Source organism: Muscardinus avellanarius (genome assembly GCF_963383645.1).
Source record: "Muscardinus avellanarius genome assembly, chromosome: 20".
Taxonomy (NCBI): Eukaryota; Metazoa; Chordata; class Mammalia; order Rodentia; family Gliridae; genus Muscardinus; species Muscardinus avellanarius.
The window spans coordinates 14,278,682-14,304,253 of NC_137806.1; the positions used below are offsets into that span (position 1 = coordinate 14,278,682).

The window sequence follows — 25,572 nt, forward strand, 5'->3', positions numbered from 1 at the left end:
TGAGAAAGGAGGAGCATAGGTTCAAGGTCAGTCTTAGTAATTTAACAAGGATCTCAACAATTTAGCAACACCTACTTTTCAAATAAAGAAATCAAATAGGACTAACATTCAGAGGTAGAATGTTGCTGGGCCCTGCAAAACACACACACACACACACACACACACACACACACACACACATACACACACATGCTTTAGATATAAGCTGTACAAGAACAGTCAATCTGTAAATTAGTAGTGTTTCAAAAAAACCCCAATTGTTTAAATTACATCACCCTCATTCTTACTTGGTTTCTCTGACAAATTAATTTCAATTTCAGAACAGATTATATGATGAAAAAAATGACAGTAGTTCTCCATCACCACATAATTTAACATTTACTCTCCTTCCCCAACACAAACTTTATAGCCTTGATTATTCGTTTTTCAGTACTGATCAGCAACAAAGGATTGATGGTCGCATAGCCATTGCCCACCAGCATCTGGAGCCACAGGCGAGCTGGATCATCCTTCAGCAATACTTCATAGGAAGAGCAGACAATGCAGTCCAAAAAGTACATGATCACAAAGAAACTCATGAGCAGCAGAATGGTCCAGGTGGCCCTTTGTTCTGGGGATGCTTTTGAGGAAACACTGGTGCTGTGGAGATGCTGGGACTGCCTCTTATGCCTACACAAGAGACCCACCATATACCCACTTGAAAGGGCCATGAGTCCTATAAACAAGATGTCTCGAAATACCCCCATTGCAGTAAAATAGTTCTTGAAGAAGTAACCCATGGGTGAAATAGAACAGGATTCTGAGACAAACCGAAGGGCTGTCTTATTGGTTGGGCCAGTAATGGAGATTAAAAAACGAGCATTTATAAATATACTGGAAACACAGAGAATGAGAAAGCAACACAGGCTGTGTTGTGAAGACTTATGTTTGAACTTTGCCAAGCAGGAGCTTCTGGGGCTGAGGATGATGGCCTGGAGGACACTCAGCAGGCAGGTGGTGCAAAGAGAGAGACTCTTCATCAACCTGTACAAGTAGATAACTGATTTGCATGTGATGTCATCCCAGAAGTTCCAAGATCCAAACTTGTCTATGTCCATGAACACCCTGGTTATTAGCATCACTAGATGAATTAGTGCCAAGAGGCCAACCATCAGGTCAGTAGGCTTGGACCTCTGTTGGAAAAGGGACACGAGGAGGTGGAAGAGAAGCAAAATGGTGTTGGCTGATATCCCAATGCAAATTTGGGAGAAAAAGGTATTTCTAGTGGCAATAAAGGTGTAAATGTTGATGCTTTCACTCATTTTTCTAGTGAACAGTTCATAGTAATTGTCTGAGAAGGAAACGAAGACAAATTCTCTTCACCTTAGATATTAAAAACATCAATCTCAACTAAAAATATTGCCAGCATTAAAATTTGTGGGTTCATCCTAATGCAGTTTTACCCCTTTGATACTGAAGTATTTATATTTCACTCTTTCGTTTTTCATGGATAGGGCAATGATTTACTTATCTTTGTGTCTGCAGCAACCTGATAAATTACTGGGTAAGAAGAAGTAAAAAGTGTCTCCACCATCTTGTATCCTATTAAGATATATGACATCAATGCACCAATAAAAATTTTTAAAGAAAGAAAAGATTCTCATGCAGAATTTCCACAGACAACCCTGCACACAGTTATATCTTTTTGTGCCCTCATCTTTTTTGATAATATATTGGGAATCAAGAAATAAACTATTTATAAATCTAGACTCTGAAGACAGAATGCTTACTTTTTTCTCTTTTTTTGTACTGAGATGGAACTCAGGAGTACTCTACCCATGAGCTATACCCTAGTTCTATTTTATTTTGAGACAGGGTTGCCAAGACTTTGCTGCCCACTCCATCTCGGCATCTACATGTGTGAGAATCCATGTAGTCATCGGCAATTAGCCCCGAGAGAGGGCATCGTCTCTGGCCAAAAAACCCCTCCACTCTTAGATATTCTTTCATAACTATTATTCTTTTAGTAATGATTCTTTTAACTTTCCACATGAAATTGCTCCGGTGGAAAAAAGATCAGGACTGCGAGAAAAAATTGAATTCATGTAAAATAATCTTTCCAGCAAACTTTCAGCCTTGCTCAAATGGTAATTAGATGAGCCTTGTTCAAATGGTAATTAGAGGCAGTAGCAACATTCCAGTCCACCTTCGACCTTCAATACAGCGACACCACCTGGTTAAAAATAGCTATGTCAAAACAAAGGACAGATAAAATAGATGTGTAAAGATGAAAGAAAGAAAATATGGTGAGAATAAGAAAGTATTTTGTATGAAGAAGAGCTTATCCTGAGATTGGCCCGAATGGGAAAGAGAGAATTAGGGTAATCAGAAAAGAAAAGAAAGTTGCAGAAGGTTAGTGATAGGAATATGGATTATTAAAAGAAGGAAAATGCTCAGCTGCTAGAGAAATATATCTGACAACTAAATCTAAAGACCTCATGTTATTTCTTGGTGTTTACCTGCTAAACTGTGTCATGAGTTTGTTTAAGTTTTTCAGACAGCGAATAGTATTGCAGACAAAATCCAGCAGACGTTCATCGAAATTCCCTAGATCATCATGAAGGAACACGGATTTTCCTTACGATAACTATATGAAAGCTGGAATCTCAGGCTTCGTCCCCCATTATAAAGAAGGACATTGGACTAAGCCCTAGGAATGAGCTCCGAAAGGGTTAAAGAAAACTCTTAAAAAACAAACTGGATTCTTCAACAAGTGATTTTTGGGTGTGACTTTTAGCCAAATAGAAGCCTCTGCAGCTGCAAGGCCAAAGGGGGCTGGGCTCCTGAGCACAAGGCCCACCTGAGATAATGGGACTGATTTCAAACACAAAGACCTGGGATATCCCAGGTCTTTACTTTTGTCTTGTTCAGGGTTGGTAATTTGCATGTGTATCTCTCTTTTGTACCTTGGGTGTTTTGCACTTCCTTTTACTAGAAATTCACTGGGAGAGGGGAATATATAAAAAATCTTGTGTCAAAAATAAAGTGTTAGATTGCACAAGAAGCATCGATCCATGTCAGGTTCTTTTTAAAAAGCGCCAATCATAGGATTATTTTCCTAGGAAAGAACCGCTACAGATAAGAATCTGTAGAAAATCACTCTGTCCTTCCCCACCTTTACTGAGACCCTCGACCGCGAGCAAACTCGCGCCCCATTGGACTAGCTGGCTTTCGGCACAGGGTGTCACTAAGTTCCTGAGGGTCATGCTAAATTGCTAACATTAGCCTTGAAAATGAAATTGCCCTATTTTAGCCTTGCAATTACTAGGATTACAGAGTGTACATCACCAAGCCTTGCTAAAATGCTTCCATTTAAATTCATGATCTATCCAGGCATGGTGGCGCATGCTTGTAATTCCAGTACTTGGGAGGCTGAGATAGGAGGATCCAGATTTGTGGCCAGCCTCAGCTACTTAGTAAGGCCTTCTGCAACTTAGTGAGAACCTGCTTAAAAAATAGAGTAGAAAATCGGGCTAGGGGCATAGCTCTGAAACAGAATGCCCCTGGGTTTAATCCCCAGCACCACAAAAATAGTAAATAAATAAATAATTAAATAATAATCAATTAATTAATTAATTAATTACGTTAAAACATATATGCTGAGAATTTGATGCAGAAATAGGCTAACACTTTCAGTCATAATGGCCTATCTACACACCTAAAATTCCCGAGAAGTTTGGTCAACAGTGGGTCCCTAAATATGTCTAAATTTTGATCTAGCTCAGCCATCATCCAGCATGAGCACTAAAATTTCAGCAACCTAAAAGTTCTAAGAACTGCACCCATATTCATGTTATGTGCCTCTCTCCACCCCTCTGGAGGTCTTTTATAACAAAAATCTTAAAAGGCTCCAAAGTTGTGTGAAAATCTCTCTCTCTCTCTCTCTCTCTCTCTCTCTCTCTCTCTCTCTCTCTCTCCTCTCTCTCTCTTTGTCTCTGACAAAAAAGTATTTAAAATTATTTAAACTAGCCAGGTGTGGGAGTGCACACCTATAATCCCAGTAGTTGGGTGGCTGACACAGGAGGACCACATGGTTCTTGTTCAGCCCCAGAAACTTACTGAGGCCCTCTGAAACATATTAAGACACTATTTTTAAACAACAAAATAAAATAGGGGTGTACCTCAGAGGTCAAAATGCTCTTGGATTCAATCCTTATAATACTGTGAACTACTTGTATAACTAGCATTTTATATAGTTCTTTAAAAAGTACATAAAACCATTATAAGATTCCTTCATATCATGTTGCTTTTAATAAATGCAGGCTTTACACATTGGTTTTAAAGGTAAAATACATAAACACTGAAAAATTTTGGACAAGCAATCTATCCAAATTGTTTGAAACCTAAATTTTAAATAATTCAGATAGATTGTTTGTCCAACTTGTCCTAAAACACTGACCTCCATGTGTTTCAGTGTTTCTTTTTGTGTGTATGTGGTACTGGGGATGGAACCTAGTGGCATTCTACCTCTGAGCTATATCCTCAGCCCTATTTTTCATTCTTTATTTTGAAACAGAGTCTCACTGAGTTGCAAAGGGCCTCACTAAGTAGCTGAGGCTGTCCACAAACTGTGATCCTCTTGTCTTAGCTTCATAAATGCTGAGATTACAAATGTGCACCACCACACCTGGCTTAATAGGATTAGTTTTAAACTGTTTTTGTGCGTATAATTTTAGTTACTTACCCAAATATACAGGGAGACTTATTCAATAATATTTTGAATTGATTTATGGAGATATGTTTAAATTTATTTCTTCCTTGTTAAATAAGTATATGAATTAGTAATATTGGAATAAAAATAAATAATAAAATATGCACTTTTGGAAGTTCTGTAGCACTAACAATAGTCATCATAGCAAAGAAATGAATGGGATTCTAATGTAATTAAATATTTCTGATAAAACTTTCATAAATCACCAAATCAATACTAAATATGAAGAAAAATTTGATTTGCATTCCTGATAAAAGTTATTTAAACAGCGTATAGGAAACAGGTGTTTAATCTTAGGCTACCGAAACATGTTGATAGGTCCTATTTGCCCCTCTTTTGATCATTAATCAAAATCACAAAAGCTGTATATGCCCACTGATTCTGCATCAGTGACATACAGAGGTACTTACCTAGACAACCTGTGCAGGGATTCGGAACCCCCTAGAAAATCTTTCATGGTTTAAGATGAGGATGTCTTTAATGTATCTCTTTGCAGCATCTGGAAAGGTGACAGGATCCCCCTGGGAAAGAGAAAACCTAGGAGTCCCCAGTGGCAGATTTCACATGACTCTTAATTTTACTTTATTCACCATGGGATAATAGTAATCTGGGGACAGCTAGGCTCAAAACTTTTCTCTTTGTTTACTCATTTGCATAGAAGGAGAAATGGGTCCCAATCCTATAGGCAACACCCATTCTCTCAGTTGACTCTAAGATCAAATTAGTCCTAAGAATTTAGAGAAAAGCCCATTAGCAGAAAACTGAGCATATGTATCAGTCAGCTATTTATGTATCCAAACCCAAAGTTTTCTAAACTCTCAAATCAGAAGATTAAAAAGTTTTGTTGTCTCTCCCACTGCACAAAGGAGAGTGTAATTTCAACCTGTTCAGTCTTGAGAGTTTTAATCCCTAATAACTAGGCTGTTTTCCCAGTATGTCACTGTATAGCAAGAATCTAGGTTTTCAAACAACCAAGTTTCAAATTTTTACATCATTATGCACATAGAAAGAATAACTGTTCATTTAATTTAAAAAGTCATCATTAAATATCCACACTGAATAGCCATCAGCCCTTACTAAATCCCTGAATTTTTATGCATCCTGTTTCACATAGTGAAAGGCAATATTTTATATACACATGTTATATACATATACGGTAATAGATACAAATGGCAATGAACAGTCCTGGCAAAAATTCAGTTTCAGTTTTTTTTTTTTTTTAAATGGCGACTGAGGGACACAGCACTTCTCAGTAGCTGAAGCAAATAAAGTTCAAATACGTAGAAAGCTGTGTCTTAATCAACAAAATAAATACATACCAGGAACCAAAACAAATCCTGGTACCTCGGGGGAACTCTGAACGTGAAGAAGAAGAAGAACAAGGATCGGACACCAGACCTGCTACAGATACAATCGGATCGGAACGCTGATCGGCGCGCCACTTTTGCGGCTGTCCGCGGATCTGTCTGCCCGATATTACCGCGGCAAGATAATCCAGGACTGAAAACGGACTTAGTTTCTCATCTTAAGCAACGAACAGCACCCACGTCAGAATTCTGTGTTGTCACCAGCGACTGGATCACAACAGCATAGAGACAGACTCCCATGGAATCCTGAACCAAGAAAGGCAGGTAACTGCGGGTGCCCAGGGAAGTGCGGACCCTAGCGTGCGCTGCACCCCAACCCCCCAGCACGCCCCAGCCTCAGAACCGAGCACTCCCTTCGGCGCACCTTGTCTGTGCCCCGGTCCCCTGCTAGCAGTCAGTGCCTGTGCCACTGCACTGCCACCTCTAAATTGGAGACTGCCTGTGCGTCTAGCCCCCGCCACCTTGCCAGAGCCTGCCTTCCAGGTTACGAAAGCCCTGTGTGACCGGGAAACCTCCTTGGGGCACCTCCAGTTTCTACATCCCGTGGGAGGCAGGGACCATTGCTGGACACCACGCACTGGATCCTTGAGCACCTATCCTGCACCCCTGGCCCACCACTGGGTGTTCCCACCCTCCTGGAAGCCAGATGCTTAGTTCTAAGTGAGAACACAGCTCAATACACCTTGGAAGAGCATACCAGCAGCAATAGACAGCTGTATCCACTCACACCAGGGTCCAGTACTAGCAGCACACCCAGCCTGCACTCTCGGAATAGGCAGAGCTCTGGCAGTAACTGTGGGCATCCAGGAACCAGCATCCATTTGACCAGGGTACATCTTGGGACCACACCGGCTAACCCAGCTGGAATTTCCAGAGACACAGGAAAATCCATCGGGCCACAATATCTGCACAGGACCTCAGGGGGAGGTTCTAATTATACCTTGGTCATTCTCCACCACTGTTGTAGGGTAGCACAGGCTGGAGACTAGGGTGGTGAGTGCAGAGGTGCTGACCACAGGTTAGAATTTCGCAGAACCTGTGAATTGTACAGAATCAAATAAAAGTGAAACCAGACATCCGGACACATAAACCTAAAGCAGCTACAGGAGAGAAAGGTGTCCAAACAACCAGAGTGATCTAAGAAGATAAAAATAGAGTATAAAGAAAACTAAGAGACATTGGATGGTATTCTGAAAGTTACCAAACCAATCAGATACGCACATATTATATGGACCTGACCCCATATGTGTAAATAAGGAGGACTGTTTGTTTTACTTTTAATGTGGATGTTTTGTTTTATTTTGCTTTTACAGTACTTTTGTTTTGGTATGGTTATTGCTGTTTTATTTTATTTTTTTTCTTTTAACCCACACTTCTCTTACTTTAACTTGTTTTTTTTATATATATATTGGATAGTTTGCCTTATCTTTTTATTTCACACAGCTGCTAGTTCCTTTTATTTTATTCTCGTTCTTTTTTCCTCTTTCTTCCTCTTTCCTTCCCTTATTTTCATCCTCCTCCTTTGATTGGTTTTCCTCCCTTTTTCTTGGATTACATAATAGTCTTGGTATCTTGAGTGGATTTTTTTTTCTTTTTTTTTTTTTATGTCTGTCTGCTCCTTCCATCACCCCTATTTACAAACCTTCCCACACTAACCCTACATACTTTTCTCCCCCCAAACTTTTCCCCATAATATACCTCCTGGTTTAATACTCAAAGTATTTCTTATATCCATAATTACTCTACTAACGACAAGAGTCCTAGTAGTTAACTCTCTCTCATTCCTAGCAAGATATTACCTTATCATACTTAAAGTCTTTCTCAACCTAAACATATCCTCTACCTAATCCGGCTCCTTTACCAATCACCCCAGCTCCTCCCACATCACCTACCCTCAACACTGGAAAGGCTCTGCTGACTAGCCGATACTCCTAAACTCCAAATATTAAGATTTGACTAAGCATAATACTCACGAACGATGGGTAGAAACCAGAAAAACAGGACAGAGAACGCTATTAATAGGAGAACCAGGAATTATGAAGAGACAGCAGAAATCACGAATACTGACCTACTAGAAATGCAAGAAGGGGAGTTCTGAATCTTGAGGTTCAATATGATGAAAGGATTTAAAACAAGTATAGAGGAGGTAAAAGGTGAACTAGAAACACTAAAAAAGAATCAGAAAGAGGTCTGGAATGAAATGAAAGAGGCAATAAGTGAAATGAAGACAGCAATAGAAAGAAATTCTGGAAGATTAGATGAAATGGAAAACAGAATATCAATATTAGAAGACAGCACATCCCAAACTGAAAACACAGTCAGCAATATACAGAAATCTTTACAGCAACAAAACCTAAACATATAGCAATTATGGGATAATATGAAGCGCCCTAATTTACGGATAATAGCCATTGAGGAAGGGTTAGAGGTACAGACCAAGGGCATCTGCAACATCTTCAAGGAAATAATCTCAGAGAATTTTCCAAATATGGAAAGAGACTTTGATCTTCAAGTCCAGGAGGCATACAGAACTCCACTGAGACAAGACCAAAAAAAGACCACTCCACGTCACATAATAACCAAAATGACCAATATAGAGGCTAAGGAAGGAATCTTAAAAGCAGTGAGAACAAAAGGACGGGTGACATATAGAGGCAAAACAATACGAATCACCCTAGATTATACAACCCAGGTCATGAATGCTAGGAGAGACTGGTATGACGTGATTCAGACCCTGGAAGAAAATAACTTCCAGCCAAGGCTCATCTATCCAGCAAAACTACTATTCAAGATCAGTGGAGAAACCAAAGTCTTTCAGGATAAACAGAATCTCAAAAAATTCATGAATTCAAAGCCAACACTAGAGAAAATTCTTAAAGAAATAAACTATAAGGAATAAAAAAGAAGCAGACTTCAGAACCAGAGAAGAGAGGAAGTTAATAAGTGGGCCATTTAAGTAAAGAAGAAAGTTCACACCACCCAAGAGTAGACAGAACACAAAATGGCAGAAAACAAAAATCATATTTCAATAATATGTCTTAATGTCAAAGGACTTAACTCACCAATCAAAAGACATAGACTGGCAATGTGGATTAGGAAACATAATCCAAATATATGCTGTCTGCAAGAAACTCACCTCACAGCCAAAGACACTCACAGGCTGAAGGTGAAAGGATGGAAAAAGATATACCATGCCACCAGCGACCAAAAAAAGAGCAGAGGTAGCAATCCTAATATCCAACAAAACAGACTTTAAACTAAAACACATCAAAAGAGATAAATCAGGGCACTTACTTTTATTAAAAGGAACAATATACCAAGAAGATATAATGATAGTAAATATTTATGCCCCAAATATGGGAGCAACCACATTTGTAAAACAAATCCTTCTGGACATAAGATCCCAAGTAGACCCAAATACAATAATTCTGGGATACTTTAATACGCCTCTCAAACCACTGGATCGATCTTCAAGGCAAAAGATGAGTAAAGACACTCTAGAACTAAAGGAAACCATAAACCAAATGGACCTAATAGACATTTTCAGAGTATTTCAACCAGGAACTACAGAATACACTTTCTTCTCAGCAGCTCATGGAACCTTCTCCAAAATTGATCACATCCTGGGACACAAAGAAAATACCAGCAAATTAAAAAAAGTAATATAATTCCTTGCATCTTTTCAGACCACAATGGAATAAAAGTAGAAATCAACAACAGGAAACTCGAAATAAAGTATTCAAATTCATGGAGAATGAAAGATACACTATTGAACGACGAATGGGTAAGAGCAGAAATTAGGGAAGAAATAAAGAAATTTATGGAAACAAATGAAAACAGAGACACAACCTAACAAAACCTATGGGACACCATGAAGGCAGTTCTAAGAGGAAAGTTTATTGCATTGAGTGCCTACATAAAAAGGACAGAGAACCACCAAGTAAAGAACCTAATGACACAACTCAAGGATCTAGAAATTCTGGAACAGTCTATTCCCAAAGCCAGCAGAAGGCAAGAAATCATCAAAATTAGAGCAGAAATAAACAAAATAGAGAACAAAAAAACAATTCAAAGAATCAATAAAACAAAAAGTTGGTTCTTTGAAAAGATTAATAGAATTGATAAACCCCTGGCCAACCTAACCAAAAGAAAAAGAGAATCAACTCAAATTATCAAAATTAGAAATGAAAAAGGAGATATCACCACAGATAGAGAAGAAATTCAAAAGATTATCAGAAACTACTTTAAAAATTTATACTCCAAGAGACTTTAAAACCTGGAAGAAATTGATAGATTTCTAAGCACAGTTAACCTTCCTATACTCAGCCAAGAGGACATAGCAAGCCTAAACCAACCAATAACAACCAAAGAAATAGAAACGGCAATAAAAAGTCTTCCACCAAAGAAAAGCCCAGGCCCAGATGGGTTCCCAGCTGAATTCTACAAATCCTTCAGTGAACAACTAATACCAATACTGCATAACATGTTCCGGAAAATTGAAAGAGATGGAACTCTTCCAAATTTCTTCTATGAGGCCAGTATCACATTAATCCCCAAACCAAATAAAGATACCTCAAGAAAGGAAAACTACAGACCAATATCCTTAATAAACATAGATGCAAAAATTCTAAACAAAATACTAGCTACACGCATTCAAAACTATATCAAGAGAATAATACATCATGACCAAGTCGGTTTCATCCCAGAAAAACAAGGCTGGTTCAACATACGCAAATCAATACATATTATTCACCACATAAATAGAACCAAGAACAAAAACCACATCATCATAGCAATAGATGCTGAAAAAGCATTTGACAAAATCCAACACCCATTTATGTTAAAAACACTGCAAAAAATTGGGATAGAAGGAAAGTACCTCAAAATTATCAAGGCAATATACTGCAAACCCAAAGCCAACATTATATTGAATGGGGAAAAACTGCAAGAATTTCCACTACAGTCAGGAACAAGACAAGAATGCCCACTATCACCACTCCTTTTCAATATAGTCCTTGAGACTCTTGCTGCAGCAATCAGACAAGAGAAGGAAATCAAAGGAATTCACATAGGAAGAGAGGAATTAAAATTATCCTTATTCACAGATGACATGATCCTTTATCTGGAAGACCCAAAGAACTCAACAAAAAGACTGCTGGACCTGATTGACAAATTCAGCAAAGTTGCAGGTTACAAAATCAACCTAAAGAAATCAGTGGCTTTTCTTTATGCCAACAACTAATCCACAATGAAAGAAATAAAAACAGCAATTCCATTCACTATAACCTCAAAACCAATAAAATACCTAGGAATAAACCTAACCCAAGATGTAAAAGACCTCTACAACAAAAACTATAAAACATTAAAGAAAGAAATAGAAGAAGACCTTGGAAGATGGAAAGATCTCCCGTGCTCATGGATAGGCAGAATAAATATCATCAAAATGGCCATTCTGCCAAAACTGATCTATAGGTTCAATGCAATTCCCATTAAAATACCAGTGGCATTCTTCAGAGACCTAGAAAAATCAATCATGAACTTCATATGGAGAAAGAAAAGACCTAGAATATCCAAAGCAATTCTCAATAACAAGAAACACGCAGGAGGCATTACAATCCCAGACTTCAAACTATACTATAGAGCAAGAGTAGTAAAAACAGCATGGTACTGGCACAAAAACAGATATACTGACCAGTGGATTAGAATAGAAGATACAGAAACAAACCCACACATCTTTAGTCAATTAATCTTTGACAAAGGGGCCAAACACATACGCTGGAGAAAAGACAGCCTTTTCAACAAGTGGTGCTGGGAGAACTGGCTAACCATTTGTAAAAAGATGAATCTAAACCCCTATATCTCACCAAACACAGGAATCAACTCAAGATGGATTAAAGACTTAGAAATTAGACCTGAGATGGTGAAGTTAGTAGAGGAGAACATAGGTTCAACACTACAACATATTGGCACAGGCAGTAACTTTCTCAACAAAACCCCCAAAGCTCAGGAAATTAAAGCAAGAATAAACAAGTGGGATAACATCAAACTAAAAAGTTTCTTCTCATCAAAGGAAACTATCAATAACCTAAAGAGGAAGCCTACAGAATGGGAAAGGATCTTTACCAGCCACCATTCTGATAGGGGCCTAATATCCAGAGTATACAAGGAGCTCAAAAGACTCTACACTGGCAAAACAAACAACCCAATCAAGAAATGGGCAAATGAACTAAATAGACACTTCACAAAAGAAGAGATACAAAGAGCTAATAGATACATGAAAAGATGTTCTTCATCACTGGCCATCAGGGAGATGCAAATCAAAACTACACTGCGATTCCATCTAACCCCAGTCAGAGTAGCAAGCATAAAGAAATCAAACAACAACAAATGCTGGCGAGGATGTGGGGAAAGAGGAACTCTTTTACACTGTTGTTGGGAATGCAAACTAGTTCAACCACTATGGAGATCTGTGTGGAGATTCCTAAGAAAGGTGGGAATAGATCCACCATATGATCCAGCTATACCACTCCTGGGTATCTTTCCAAAGGGGTTGAATTCAGAGAAATATAGCCACATATGCATACCTATGTTCATAGCAGCACAATATGTAATAGCCAAAATATGGAACCAACCCAGATCACCATCAACAGATGAATGGATAGCAAAACTGTGGGAAATACACACAATGGAATTCTATTCAGCCATAAAGAAGAACAAAATTATGTCATTTGCAAGGAGATGGAAAACCCTGGAGAACATTATGTTAAGTGAAATCAGCCAAGCACAAAAGAAGAAGATACATATGTTTCCTCTAATATGCCCAAACTAGGAAACACAAAGAATACCAGTGGGACTCCAGTTATTGAAGGGGAAATACTAGCTAAGTTTGGATGGTAAGATAGGAGAGGAGGAAGGTCGGTCTTCATTAACGAGGGTCTACACCTGAACATGTGTAAAATTATGAATAGGTCATGGTTAACCTGGACAGCCATTGGCGGGAGGGGGGAAAGGAAAACGGGGGCGGGGGGGGGAGGGCATCAAATATAGTGTAAATGTATACTATTTACGTTCAATAAAAAATTGTTTAAATAAAAAAAATAAAAAAATAAAGAATAAAAAAATGGACTGAGGGTGTAGCTTGGAAGTAGAGTGCTCATGGATTCAATCCTCAGCACCACAAAAATAAATATCAATAATTAAAAAAGCTTTGTAAAATAAACCTTGCATAGTTGTGCTGTATGTATTTTTCTTTGCGTTTTTAATTTTGGTAACAGTATATAGCATAATTATTAAAATTTTATACAATATAGCATTATGGATCCAAAATGTGATGTATTATAGTTGACTTTTAGTGGTTAGAAACTGTCAATCTTCTAAATTTTTGACTACTTCAGACATTTTTTTTAATTGGAATCATGTAGTATTTATCCTAATTTGACTGGTGATTTCCTCTTAGGGTAATGTCACCAAGGTACATTCATTTTGTTGCATATATTAGGATGTATTATTTAATGTTTGATGATATTTCATTACACCCTATTTTTATCTATTTATCTGACAATGCATTCTTTGTTTATAAATTTTGATTATTCTAAAATGCTATTATGAATTAAGAGTTCAAATATCTCTTGATATTCTGACTTAAATTCCTATGTATATTTCAGATTTGAGAATATTTTAGAATTTTTGGATCATGTAGCCCTATTTTTTTAATTGTATGTGAAACCTACATACTGATTTCTACACAGTATCATCACTTTAAATTCCCAGCAACCATGTACAAGTGTTCCAGCTGTTTTACATGATCAACAAAACCATCTATTTTTTGAAAAACTTTGTTTTATAATGTACCATCATAAAAGTGTAAGATGATATAGCACTGATTTTGATTTGCATTAACCTGATGATAGGTGATATTGAGTATCTTTAACATAGCTTATGGCCATTTGCATAGCTTCTGAAGAGAAATGTCTACTCAAGGGTTTTACTCATTTGACTTGTCTTATTTTTTATTTTAATTTTTGTCAAAGTTGTAAATTTCATATACATTTTATATAGTAATATCTTACATATATGCCTTTTTCTCACTCTATGCCATCTTTGTTGTTTTCTTTGCTTTATAGACCTTTATGTTTTGCTACAAATGAATTTTATTCATGATTTTTACACTTAGGCTTTTGGTATTGCATCCAGTAAATCACTGGTGGCAACAATTTTATAAAACTTTTTCCTATGCTTTTTAATTATATAATTTCCCTTTAATCTATTTTCAGTTAATTTTTGTGAATTATGTAGGAGTCCAATATTATTTGTGGACTGTAACTAGTAATGAGTCATGAAAATATAATGTGGAGCTGTAAAAATCTATTTCTAGGACACTACATACATGATATACTTTGCCATTGTTTCTGTTAGTACATTGTTATTGATTTTATTTAAATCTACAATTTCAACTATTGCAACAGATCAATAACCTTCAATTCACAGAAATATTCCTTTGCCAGGCTAATCCCTGCTTTGTCCTACATCTGTATTTTTACCCTTTTGGCTGGTTCATTTTCATCACATGAAAATATGCTTCAATGTCACTCAATGAATAAAATGTGTTTTTTCACTTGTAAAAAAAAAATTTAGTTTCAGTTGAGGCTATGGCTTCTATGCATTGGGATAGTTTTAGACCTCAAAATTGAAAAATACTGATAAATCTGTCTTGAGATGAGATTTGACAGTAACCTTCAGGTTAAGCTTCTCAGCCTAAAAATGGCTGTAAGGTAAGGTAAGTTTGGTCTGTTTTGATCATTGTTATATGCCAAATACTTTTCTTCTGCTAGGATTTTTTTTTTTTTTTGGAACAAGCAGAGAAACAGTGGAATGATGCTCCTGGATTCAACACCCAGTGTCTATTATCTCTGTTATCTGTTATCTCTCTCTCTCTCTCTCTCTCTCTCTCTCTCTCTCTCTCTCACACACACACACACACACACACACACACACACACACACTGTCTATTTATTTAGTTTATTTGTCCATTCTTGTTTGGGTTGGTTCTTTTTAAAGGTAATTTTTCTGAATTCTTTGTATGTTCTAGATATTAGTCTTCTATCAAAGGAGTAGCTGGAAAAGATCTCCCATTCTGTCAGCTCTCTATAAAAGTTCTTGATAGTTTTCTTTGCTACACAGAAGCTCTGAGGTTTAATACAATCCCATAAATTACTCCTCTTTTTAAATTGCTTGTGTTTGGAATCTTATTGAGGAAGTTCTTATCCATACCTAGATGTTGGAGTATTGTTCCTATGCCCTCTTTAAATCCCTGGTTTAATTTCCAGGTGATGATCCATTGTGTTGACTCTTGTTCAGGGTGAGACAGTGAGATTTATTTCCACTTCTCTATATATGGATTAACCAGTTTTTCCAGCACTATTTGGTAAAAACGATATATTTTTCCAGTATATGTTTTGATATGCAAAAATGTTTAACATAATCAGGAATGAGAGATAAAAATCAACACTACTGAGACCAGCGCACTCAACCAGCCACCAGGCTCCAGAGAGGAGGGGCGGACAGCAAGCTGAGGTGAGCAGCTGCAGAACAGCTGGGTGTAATTCAGCAGTTTTCTGGGCTCAAGGAGCATCTAAAGCTCCCAGGAGCCGGGCTCAGCATGCCCTCCAGGGACTCAAGAGTGGAGCCCAAAACCAGAAAAGAAATATGCCAGCCTCATGACCGAGGGTGTGGCAGCAGTGCCATATTGCCTTCAGTGATGGCAGTGAGTTCACTGAGTCTGCGACAGTGCACTCAACAATTGTTGGCATTGGCTACTGTTTATTGTCATTTTGTGAAGCAGAGAAACAAAATTTTGGTGTTCAGGGTTCCTGACTTCTGACCCCTGCTACTCCACCATCACCCAACCCTCACCACTTGAAAAAGTATTGTTTACCTTTTAACTCTTCTAAATCCATTCTACTAAGACTGGACTATAGACAATACCCACAATCAATGGGAAGACAAGAGAAGAACAGGCCTGAGAACGTTGAAAATATGAGAACCAGGAATAGTGGAGAAATGACAGAAGTCACGAATACTTACCTACAAGAAATGCAAGAAGGGGAGTTCTGAATCTTGATTTACAATATAATGAAAGGATTTAAAACAAGTGTACAGGAGATGAAAGGTGAGTTGGAAACACTAAGAAAGAATCAGAAAGAGGTCTGGAATGAAATGAAAGAATCAATACGTGAAATGAAGACAGCAATAGAAAGAAATTCTTAAAGATTAGATGAAATGGAAAACAAAATATCAATGTTAGAAGACAGTACATCCAAAACCGAAAACATGGTCAGCGATATACAGAAATCTTTACAGCAACAAAACCTAAACATCCAGCAAATATGTGATAATATGAAGCATCCTAACTTATGAATAATAGGCATTGAATAAGGGATAGAGGTACAGACCAAGGTCACCCATAATCTATTCAAAGAAATAATTTTAGAGAATTTTCCAAACATGGAAAGAGACTTGAATCTTCATGTACAGGAGGCATACAGAACACCATTGTGACAGGACCAAAGAAGGACTTCCCCACGCCACATAATAGTCAAAATGACAAACATCAAGGCTAAGGAAAGAATCTTAAAACCAGTGAGAACAAAAGGATGGGTGACATATAGAGGAAAAACAATAAGACTCACCCCAGACTATACAACCCAGGTCAGGAATGCTAGGAGAGACTGGTATGATGTGATTCAGACCCTGGAAGAAAATAACTTACAACCAAAACTACTCTATGTGGCAAAATTACTATTCAAAATCAATGGGGAAACAAAAGTATTTCAGGATAAATAGAATCTTAAAAAAATTCATGAATTCAAAGCCAACACTAAAGAAAATTCTTAAAGAAATAAACCATAAGGAAGAAAAAAGAAGCAGACTTCAGAACCAGAGAAGAGAGGAAGTTCATAAGTGGGCCATTTAAGTAAAGAAAAAAGAGAAAACCGCCCAATAGTAGAGAGAACACAAAATGGCAGGAAATAAAATTCATATTTCAATAATATGTCTTAATGTCAAAGGACTTAATTCACCAATCAAAAGACATAGACTGGCAATGTGGATTTAAAAACATAATCCAAAAATATGCTGCCTGCAAGAAACCAATCTTTATGGAAAAAGATATACCATGCTATTGGAGACCAAAAAAGAGCAGGGGCAGCAAACCTGATATCCAACAAAACACACTTTAAACTAAAACACATCAGAAGAGAAAATTAAGGCACTTACTTTTATTAAAAAGAACAATACACCAAGAGATATAATGACAGTAAATATGTATGCCCCAAATATGGGAGCAACCACATTTTTAAAACAAATCCTTCTGGACATAAGATCCCAAGTAGACCCAAATAAGATAATTCTGGGAGACTTCAATACACCCCTCACACCACTGGATCAATCTTCAAGGCAAAAGATGAGTAAAGACTCCTTAGAACTAAAGAAAACCATAAACCAAATGGACCTAATAGACATTTACAGAGTATTTCAGCCAGGAACTACAGAATAAATATTCTTCTCAGCAGCCCATGGAACCTTCTCCAAAATAGACCACATCCTGGGTCAAAAAGAAAGTGCTTGCAAATTCAAAAAATGTAATATAATTCCTTGCATCTTTTCAGACCATAATGGAATAAAAGTAGAAATCAACAACAGGAAACTCAAAAGAAATTACTCAAATACATGGAGATTGAATGATACATTATTGAATGATGAATGGGTAAGAGCAGAAATTAGGGAAGAAATAAAGAAATTTATCAAAACAAATGAAAACAGAGACACAACCAATCAAAATCTATGGGACACTATGAAGGAAGTATTAAGAGGAAAGTTTATTGCATTGAGTGCCCACAGAAGAAGGAGAGATAATCAGCAAATAAAGAACCTAATGACACAACTAAAGGACCTAGAAAGACTGCAACAGTCTATTTCTAAAGCCAGCAGAAGGCAAGAAATTATTGAAATTAGAGCAGAAATAAATGAAATAGAGAACAAAAAACAATTCAAAGAATCAATAAAACAAAAAGCTGGCTCTTTGAAAAGATTAATAGAATTGATAAATCTCTGGCCAACCTAACCAAAAGAAAAAGAGAATCAACTCAAATTATGAAAATTAAAAATGAAAAAGGAAATATCACCACAGATAATGAAGAAATTCAAAAGATTATCAGAAACTACTTTAAGAATTTATACTCCAAATTACTAGAAAACATGGAAGAAATTGATATTTTTCTAAGCACATATAACCTACCTAAACTCAACCAAAAGGGCATAGCAAGCCTAAACAAACCAATAGCAGTGAAAGAAATAGAAATGGCAATAAAAATTCTTCCACCAAAGAAAACCACAGGCCTAGATGGGTTTCCAACTGAATTTTACAAACCTTTCAGTGAACAACTAATACCAATACTTCATAACATGTTCCGGGAAATTGAAAGAGATGAAACTCTCCCATATTCCTTCTATGAGGCCAGTATCACATTAATCCCCAAAACAAAGATACCTCAAGAAAGGAAAACTACAGACCAATATCCTTAGTGAACATAGATGCAAAAATTCTAAACAAAATACTAGCCATAAGCATTCAAAACTATATCAAGAGAATAATACATCATGACCAAGTCGGTTTTATCCCAGAAAAACAAGGCTGGTTCAACATACGCAAATCAATACATGTTATCCACCACATAAATAGAAGAAAGAACAAAAACCACATCATCATAGCAATAGATGCTGAAGAAGCATTTGACAAAATCCAACACCCATTTATGTTAAAAACACTGCAAAAAAATGGGATAGAAGGAACATACCTCAACATCATTAAGGCAATATACTGTAAACCCAAAGCCAACATTATATTGAATGGGGAAAAAACTGCAAGAATTTCCTCTAAAATCAGGAACAAGACAATGATGCCCACTATCACCACTCCTTTTCAATATAGTATTTGAGACCCTTGCCACAGCAATAAGAAAAGAGAAGGAAATCAAAGGAATTCACATAGGAAGAGAGGAATTAAAATTATCCTTATTTGCAGATGACATGATCCTTTATCTGGAAGACCCAAAGAACTCAACCAAAAGACTTCTGGAGCTGACTGAAAAATTCAGCAAAGTTGCAGGTTACAAAATCAACCTAAAGAAATCAGTGGCTTTTCTTTATGCCAACAACTAATCCACAATGAAAGAAACAAAGAAAACAATTCCATTCACTATAACCTCAAAACCAATAAAATACCTAGGAATAAACCTAACCCAAGATGTAAAAGACCTCTACAACAAAAACTATAAAACATTAAAGAAAAATTGAAGAAGACCTTGGAAGATGGAAAGACATCCCTTGCTCATGGATAGGCAGAATAAATGTTATCAAAATGGTCATTCTGACAAAAGTGATCTATAGATTCAATGCAATTCCCATTAAAATACTAGTGACATTCTTCAGAGACCTAGAAAAATCAATCATGAACTTTATATAGAGAAAGAAAAGACCCAGAATAGCCAAAGCAATTCTCAGCAATAAGAATCACGCAGGAGGCATCACAATCCCAGACTTCAAATTATACTATAGAGCAATATAGTAAAAACAGCATGGTACTGGCACAATAACAGGTACAGTGACCAGTGGATTAGAATAGAAGATACAGAAACAAACCCACACATCTTTAGTCAATTAATCTTTGACAAAGTGGCCAAACACATACGCTGGAGAAAAGACAGCCTTTAAACTATTGGTGCAGGGAAAACTGGCTATTCATTTGTAGAAAGATGGAACTAAACCCCTATATCTCACTATGCACAGGAATCAACTTAAGATGGATCAAAGACTTAGAAATTAGACCTGAGACTGCCGAGACCACCTGCTGCCTTGGCATCTATGTATTGAGACCCCACTCTACATAGCTAATCGGCAACAAGCCCCAGGAAGGGGGTGTCATCTCTGGCCAAAGTACCCCCCACTTTTAGATATCCTTAATAACTATTATTCTCTTGGTAATGATTCCTTTTAACTCTCTACACGAACTGCTCTGGTGATGTGAGATCAGGACTATGAAAGAAATTGAGTCCGTGGAAATAAATTTTCTAATAATTCGTCTAAACACCATTGGCTTTGCTCAATAGTAATGAAAAACTGGCCAGAACTCAGATGCTGTGATAAGCATTCCAGCTGCAGCAGTTACAAATAATCTCCAACCCTCATTCTTATCACTAACTTAGGTTAAGCCATTAAGTTTAAGGTAACTCTGTTTACCCTTGAGATCCTGCCTAGAGACAGAGAAGATAAAACTTTGTGTGTGACTTCAAAACAATTTGGTTGATGAACAACTTAGTTGCCCAAATACAATAGAGTCGAAGGAAAAAGATTATTGACTTTTAGGCCCAGTATGAGCATTCCCCGAGACAGAGAGACTGGCCGCATGGTTAGAAATCAATATGACAAAATAAAGGACAGATATTCTAAATATATATGTATGAAAGAAAGGAAATACCGTAAGAGTAAGAAAAGCATTTTTGCATGAAGAAGAGCTTATCATAAGATTATCCCAACTGGGAAAGAAAGGAATTAGAAAGTTAGAAGCAGGTTGCAGAGGGTTTGTGATAGGGAAATGGATTATTAAATATGAATAGGCTTTTAATAAGCTTATTGTTTAAGGAAGAGTGTTCAGTAGTTAAGGAAATACATCTGACAACTAAGAACCTCATGGTGTTTTTTTGGTGTTTTATTTGCCAAGCTGTGTTGTGAGTTTTTGTAAGCTTTCAGACTTCAGAAGGCAAGGCAGATGAGATCTGAGAGACTTCCATCACATCTCCCTGGACCGCCATATCTCCCCATGCTTGTCATATGGATATAGATGGAAACTTCAAAAACAAAAAAAGAAAGCAAAAGAAGATTCCATGAGAAGGTGTATTCTCCAAGCCCTGGGCGTTGGGCATGCCTGTATTGCCTCTGGAATTTACCCCTTGGACCTGCTCTGCTGCAATATCGGAAGAAAGATCCGGAGTTAATCTTTTAAATGCTGGACTAATCTTTTACTTTGTTTACATGTAATTCACTATTGTTTTGCTGTGATGCCCCCCTTTTCTTTTTCTCCTATTATTAATCTCACTGGTGAAGGGTATAAATTTTCTGGGTTCCTGTAATAAATTGTCATTGGCTCAAGAAGCCTTTGTCCACCTCAGATTCTTTCCAAAGCGTCGTACCTAAGAACTTAAGGAAATTTATTTCATAGAGGGGAAAGAATCGCTGCAGATAAGATTCTGCAGAACTCCATCTGCCTTTTGGCCCATCTTTCCGAGGATTTGACCGGGAGCAGACAATTACGACCTGACTGACTTGGTCTGCGACATGAGACTGTGAAGTTATTAGAGGAGAGAATAGGCTCAACACTACAATATATTGGCACAGGCAGTAACTTTCTCAACAAAACCTCCAAAGCTCAGGAAATTAAAGCAAGAATTAACAAGTGGGATAGCATCAAACTAAAAAGTTTTTTCTCATCAAATGAAACCATCAATAGCCTAAAGAGAAAGCCTACAGAATGGGAAAAGATCTTTAACAGCCACCACTCTGATAGGGGGCTAATATCCAGAATATACAAAGAGCTCAAAAGATTCTTCACTAGCTAAACCAACAACCCAATCAAGAAATGGGCAAATGAACTGAATAGACACTTCACAAAAGAAGAGACACAAAGGGCCAATAGATACATGGAAAGATGTTCTACATCGCTGGCCATTAGGAAGATGCAAATCAAAATTACACTGAAATTCCATCTAACCCCAGTCAGACTGGCAAGAATAAAGAAATGAAATAACAACAAATTCTGACGAGGATGTGGGGAAAGAGGAACTCTTACACTGTTGGTGGGAATGCAAACTAGTTCAGCCACTATGGAGATCTGTGTGGAGATTCCTAAGAAAGGTGGGAATAGATCCACCATATGATCCAGCTCTACCACTTTTGGGTATCTTTCCAAAGGGGTTAAATTCAGAGAACTACAGCAACATATGCATACCTATGTTCATAGCAGCACAATTCGTAATAGCCAAAATATGGAACCAACCCAGATCTCCATCAACAGATGATTGGATAGGAAAACATTGGAAAATACACAATGGAATTCTATTCAGCCATAGAGAAGAACAAAATTATATCATTTGCAAGAAAATGGAAAGTCTTGGAGAACATTATATTAAGTGAGATCAGCCAAGCACAGAAGGAGAAGGTACGTATGTTTCCTCTAATATGCCCAAACTAGGGAACATAGAGGATACCAGTGGGACTCCAGAAAATGGAGGGAAAATATCAGCATAGTTTGAGTGGAAAGGTAGGAGAGGAGGAAGGCTGACCTTGATTAATGAGGTTCTACTGAAAGGCTCCATTTTAAAAGAAAAATTATAAGCCCCTAGCAACCAGCTAATAGTTAAAAAATATTTTTTCTGCAGCTAAATAGGTACAGGCTCGAGAATGAGATATATGCAATAAGCACACCCTGTTCCAGGAACCCACCTAGCATTTTATCTATTCTGACTGGATCAGCGCGCCCTGTGCTGGGAACCTGCTGACTACACCTAATATCTTATCTAACATTTGACTACAGAATGTGCTTTTGAAATGATTCTGTAATTTTCTGTAAGCGCATGCAATCTGGCCCAATTTCCCCTTAACTAGTGGTCTTTTCCCTATAAATACCCTCAGTTCCAATCGCTCGAGGCCGAACTCCTCTGCTCTTGCGTGAGATACGAGTCGGCCCCAGTGCACTGGCCCCGTAATAAACCTTTTGCTTTTGCATCAAGGAAAAGTCTCTCGTGTGTACTTGGATGTCGCTTATCCTAAGGCTTGATTGAGGGTCTCCCCTCTGGGGGGGTCTTTCATTTGGTGCGTTGGCCAGGAAGCGCGACCACCCAAGTTCCGCGAGACACCCCTTGGAGGTAAGAACATTTCTGTTTGTTTTGTTTGTCTCCTGTTGCCGACTTTGGTTTCAGTTTCTGGTATTTGCAGTCATCTGCACCAGCAGAACTCCTTGTCCGATAGATTGTGCATTCGAGTCCCATACGGAAGGAGGGTTACAACAGATGTGTCTGTGATACCCGACTACCACCCTGGGAGATGTCCCGGGAAGTCTGGGGTACCTCCAAGGACACTCAGAAACGTCCTATCTGGGTGCCACGTGATCGTGGGTTCGAGTCCCACCGCTAAGTTTTGGAAGGTCCACTTGCCATAGTGTTAGGAGTCTCTTGGTGAGAGTTGAGGCTCCATTTTGTGTGCTATTTGTGTTTCTTTGATTGGTTTTGAGAGTCTCTTGGTGAGAGGTGAGGCTTTATTTTGAGTTTGGTTAAGGGCCAATTGTGTCTCTTTGTCTGGTTCATTTAAGTGTCATTTTTTGTGTGGTTCTTATCAGGATGTGTGTACCAGCTGGATTGTAAATAATTCTTTTCAATAGGGGTGATCAATAATTTGTTAGATATCTGTTGTATAACAGCTTTAATTTAGTAGATTAGATTACAGTCTATTTTTATTAATTTAGGGAAACAGCCAATCTTGGGTGGGGTTGAGCAACAACATCTGTTAAAATTAAATAAAAGTCTGCCAGGGGACTGCAAATAAGGGGTGGTCACCCAGCACTCCAGACTAGCCTACCTCTGGTAGAGAGGGCAGGTTTGCCTGAGACATCGTGGAGGCATACAGCATCAGGGTAACAACCTGATGAAGTCCCCTCCTTCATACAGCACACACCCTGACCCAAAACACTAGAAACTCCATCCCGGACTCCAGTTAAGGTATAAGGACTTCTTGCCAGCTGCTTGGGTGGGTTTCCATTCACCTGTGACCCTTAAGGATCGGGGAAGTGGCCGGCAAGAAAAGGGGAACCTCGCTACCAGCTGTTCGGGTGGCCCTCCTACCACCTAACCCATAAGGATTTGGGGAGCATCCAACGGTAAGGAGCCTGGTTGGGGGCTTATACCAACCCCCTTCGTTCCAGACCAACTGGAGTCCTCTACCATCTCCCTAGACTCATAACTCCCCTATCCAACTCGGCTGAAAATAGTAAAGGGTTTTAGTTATAAAGATTTAGTGTTAAAAAAGTTGGGGTGTGTGTGGATTTATTTGGTTTTCTCTTTTTTGTGTTTAACTTTGGCAATGGGGCAAGGAACCCCGACTGTCCATGGGGAAAGGTAAAAATGCTGTTCTGTGGTTTTTTTTTTTGTTTTGTTTTGTTTTTTTGAGATGGCATGTTTTTTGGTATGGTAAAAATTTTATGATATTGTTTTGTCTTCTATGGTGCTTTTAGTGTTTTGCTTAAAGTGATAGTGTTGGAGCAGTTGCCCCATGATAATAGAAGGTGGTGTTTGTTAGTTGTATGATGGTTGTGATAGGCTGTTAAAGAAAAAAAAAATGAGGTGTGGGTCGGAGAAGGCTTCTGGCCTCTGTTCTGCATCAGATTGCATAGAAAAAGATTTTTCAGTACTGTGCATTTATTTTGTGTGTTTAATTTGCTTTTTAATTAGACTTTGGATGGTGAGCTGGAGGGAGGCTGAGAAAACTGCTCTGGGGGTGGACGCTGGAAGATTTCTTCCAGCCCCAGAGTGAAGTTCTGTCAGCATCCCACTCCTCACTCATCCAACGAGAAAGGGGGGAGGAAACTACATCTAGCAGGCCTGTGCTGTAAAATTAGAAAGGTAATTAAGTTGTCTTGTCTCTCTTATCAGGCTGAAGCTCTTTGAAAAGGGATCTCTCCCTTCCCCCAACAGGAAATGTTTAAAATCACAGTGGCTAAACAGCACAGATTTAAATTTGATATAAAATCTAAAACCGAATATTAAGGATCCTAACTATATGTAAATATAAAAAGGACCGGTCTGTGTGAGTGGGAGTATAAAATGAGTGAAAATAGAAAATGTATGCTATTGGAAATGCAATCCCTTGTTTTTATTATATTTTATATTAAAATACTGGTACCAGTAATAGGGATATTTAAATGTTTTATTGTAAATGGCTTATTATTGTTTTTTAATGTATTTTAAATGATTTTAGCTAAAAAAGTTTTTTAAGATATAAAAAAAGCTTTAAAAATTATATAAGTTGTTTATTTTGTTTTTTAGGTTGTTTGCTTGCATGTTTTTTATATATGTATAAGGTTTATAGACTCAATACAAAATGGAACTTTTGTAACAATATGGGTTTTTATTCTTAATTCCCCCTTCCCATCCTGATTGGCAAATAGTTTTTCTTTTCCCAAATTATTATGGCAGGAAAACCTGCCAATCATTTTTGCTTCTTGTTTTAGATTAATTATAAAAATGATGTATTTGGTTAACAAGATCAGTGAGGTTTGAAATAGCTTATCCTCAGCTGTTCTTAAACTTCAAAGACCATCCAGATTTTTTCAATAATTACAGAGTTAGGATA

At 37.7% G+C, this 25,572-nt stretch overlaps 1 protein-coding gene across 1 annotated transcript in view; it reads right to left on the reverse strand.

Annotated features, from left to right (window-relative positions):
• Positions 1–371: 371 nt before the first annotated feature.
• LOC308277811 (vomeronasal type-1 receptor 90-like) overlaps positions 372–25,572 on the reverse strand; it is a gene marked incomplete at both ends in the record, with an annotated part of 45,605 nt that continues 20,404 nt past the window's right edge. The window contains one exon of the mRNA XM_080717207.1: positions 372–1,330. Coding sequence (XP_080573333.1) covers positions 372–1,330 — 959 coding nt within the window. The remainder of the gene's footprint in view (positions 1,331–25,572) is intronic.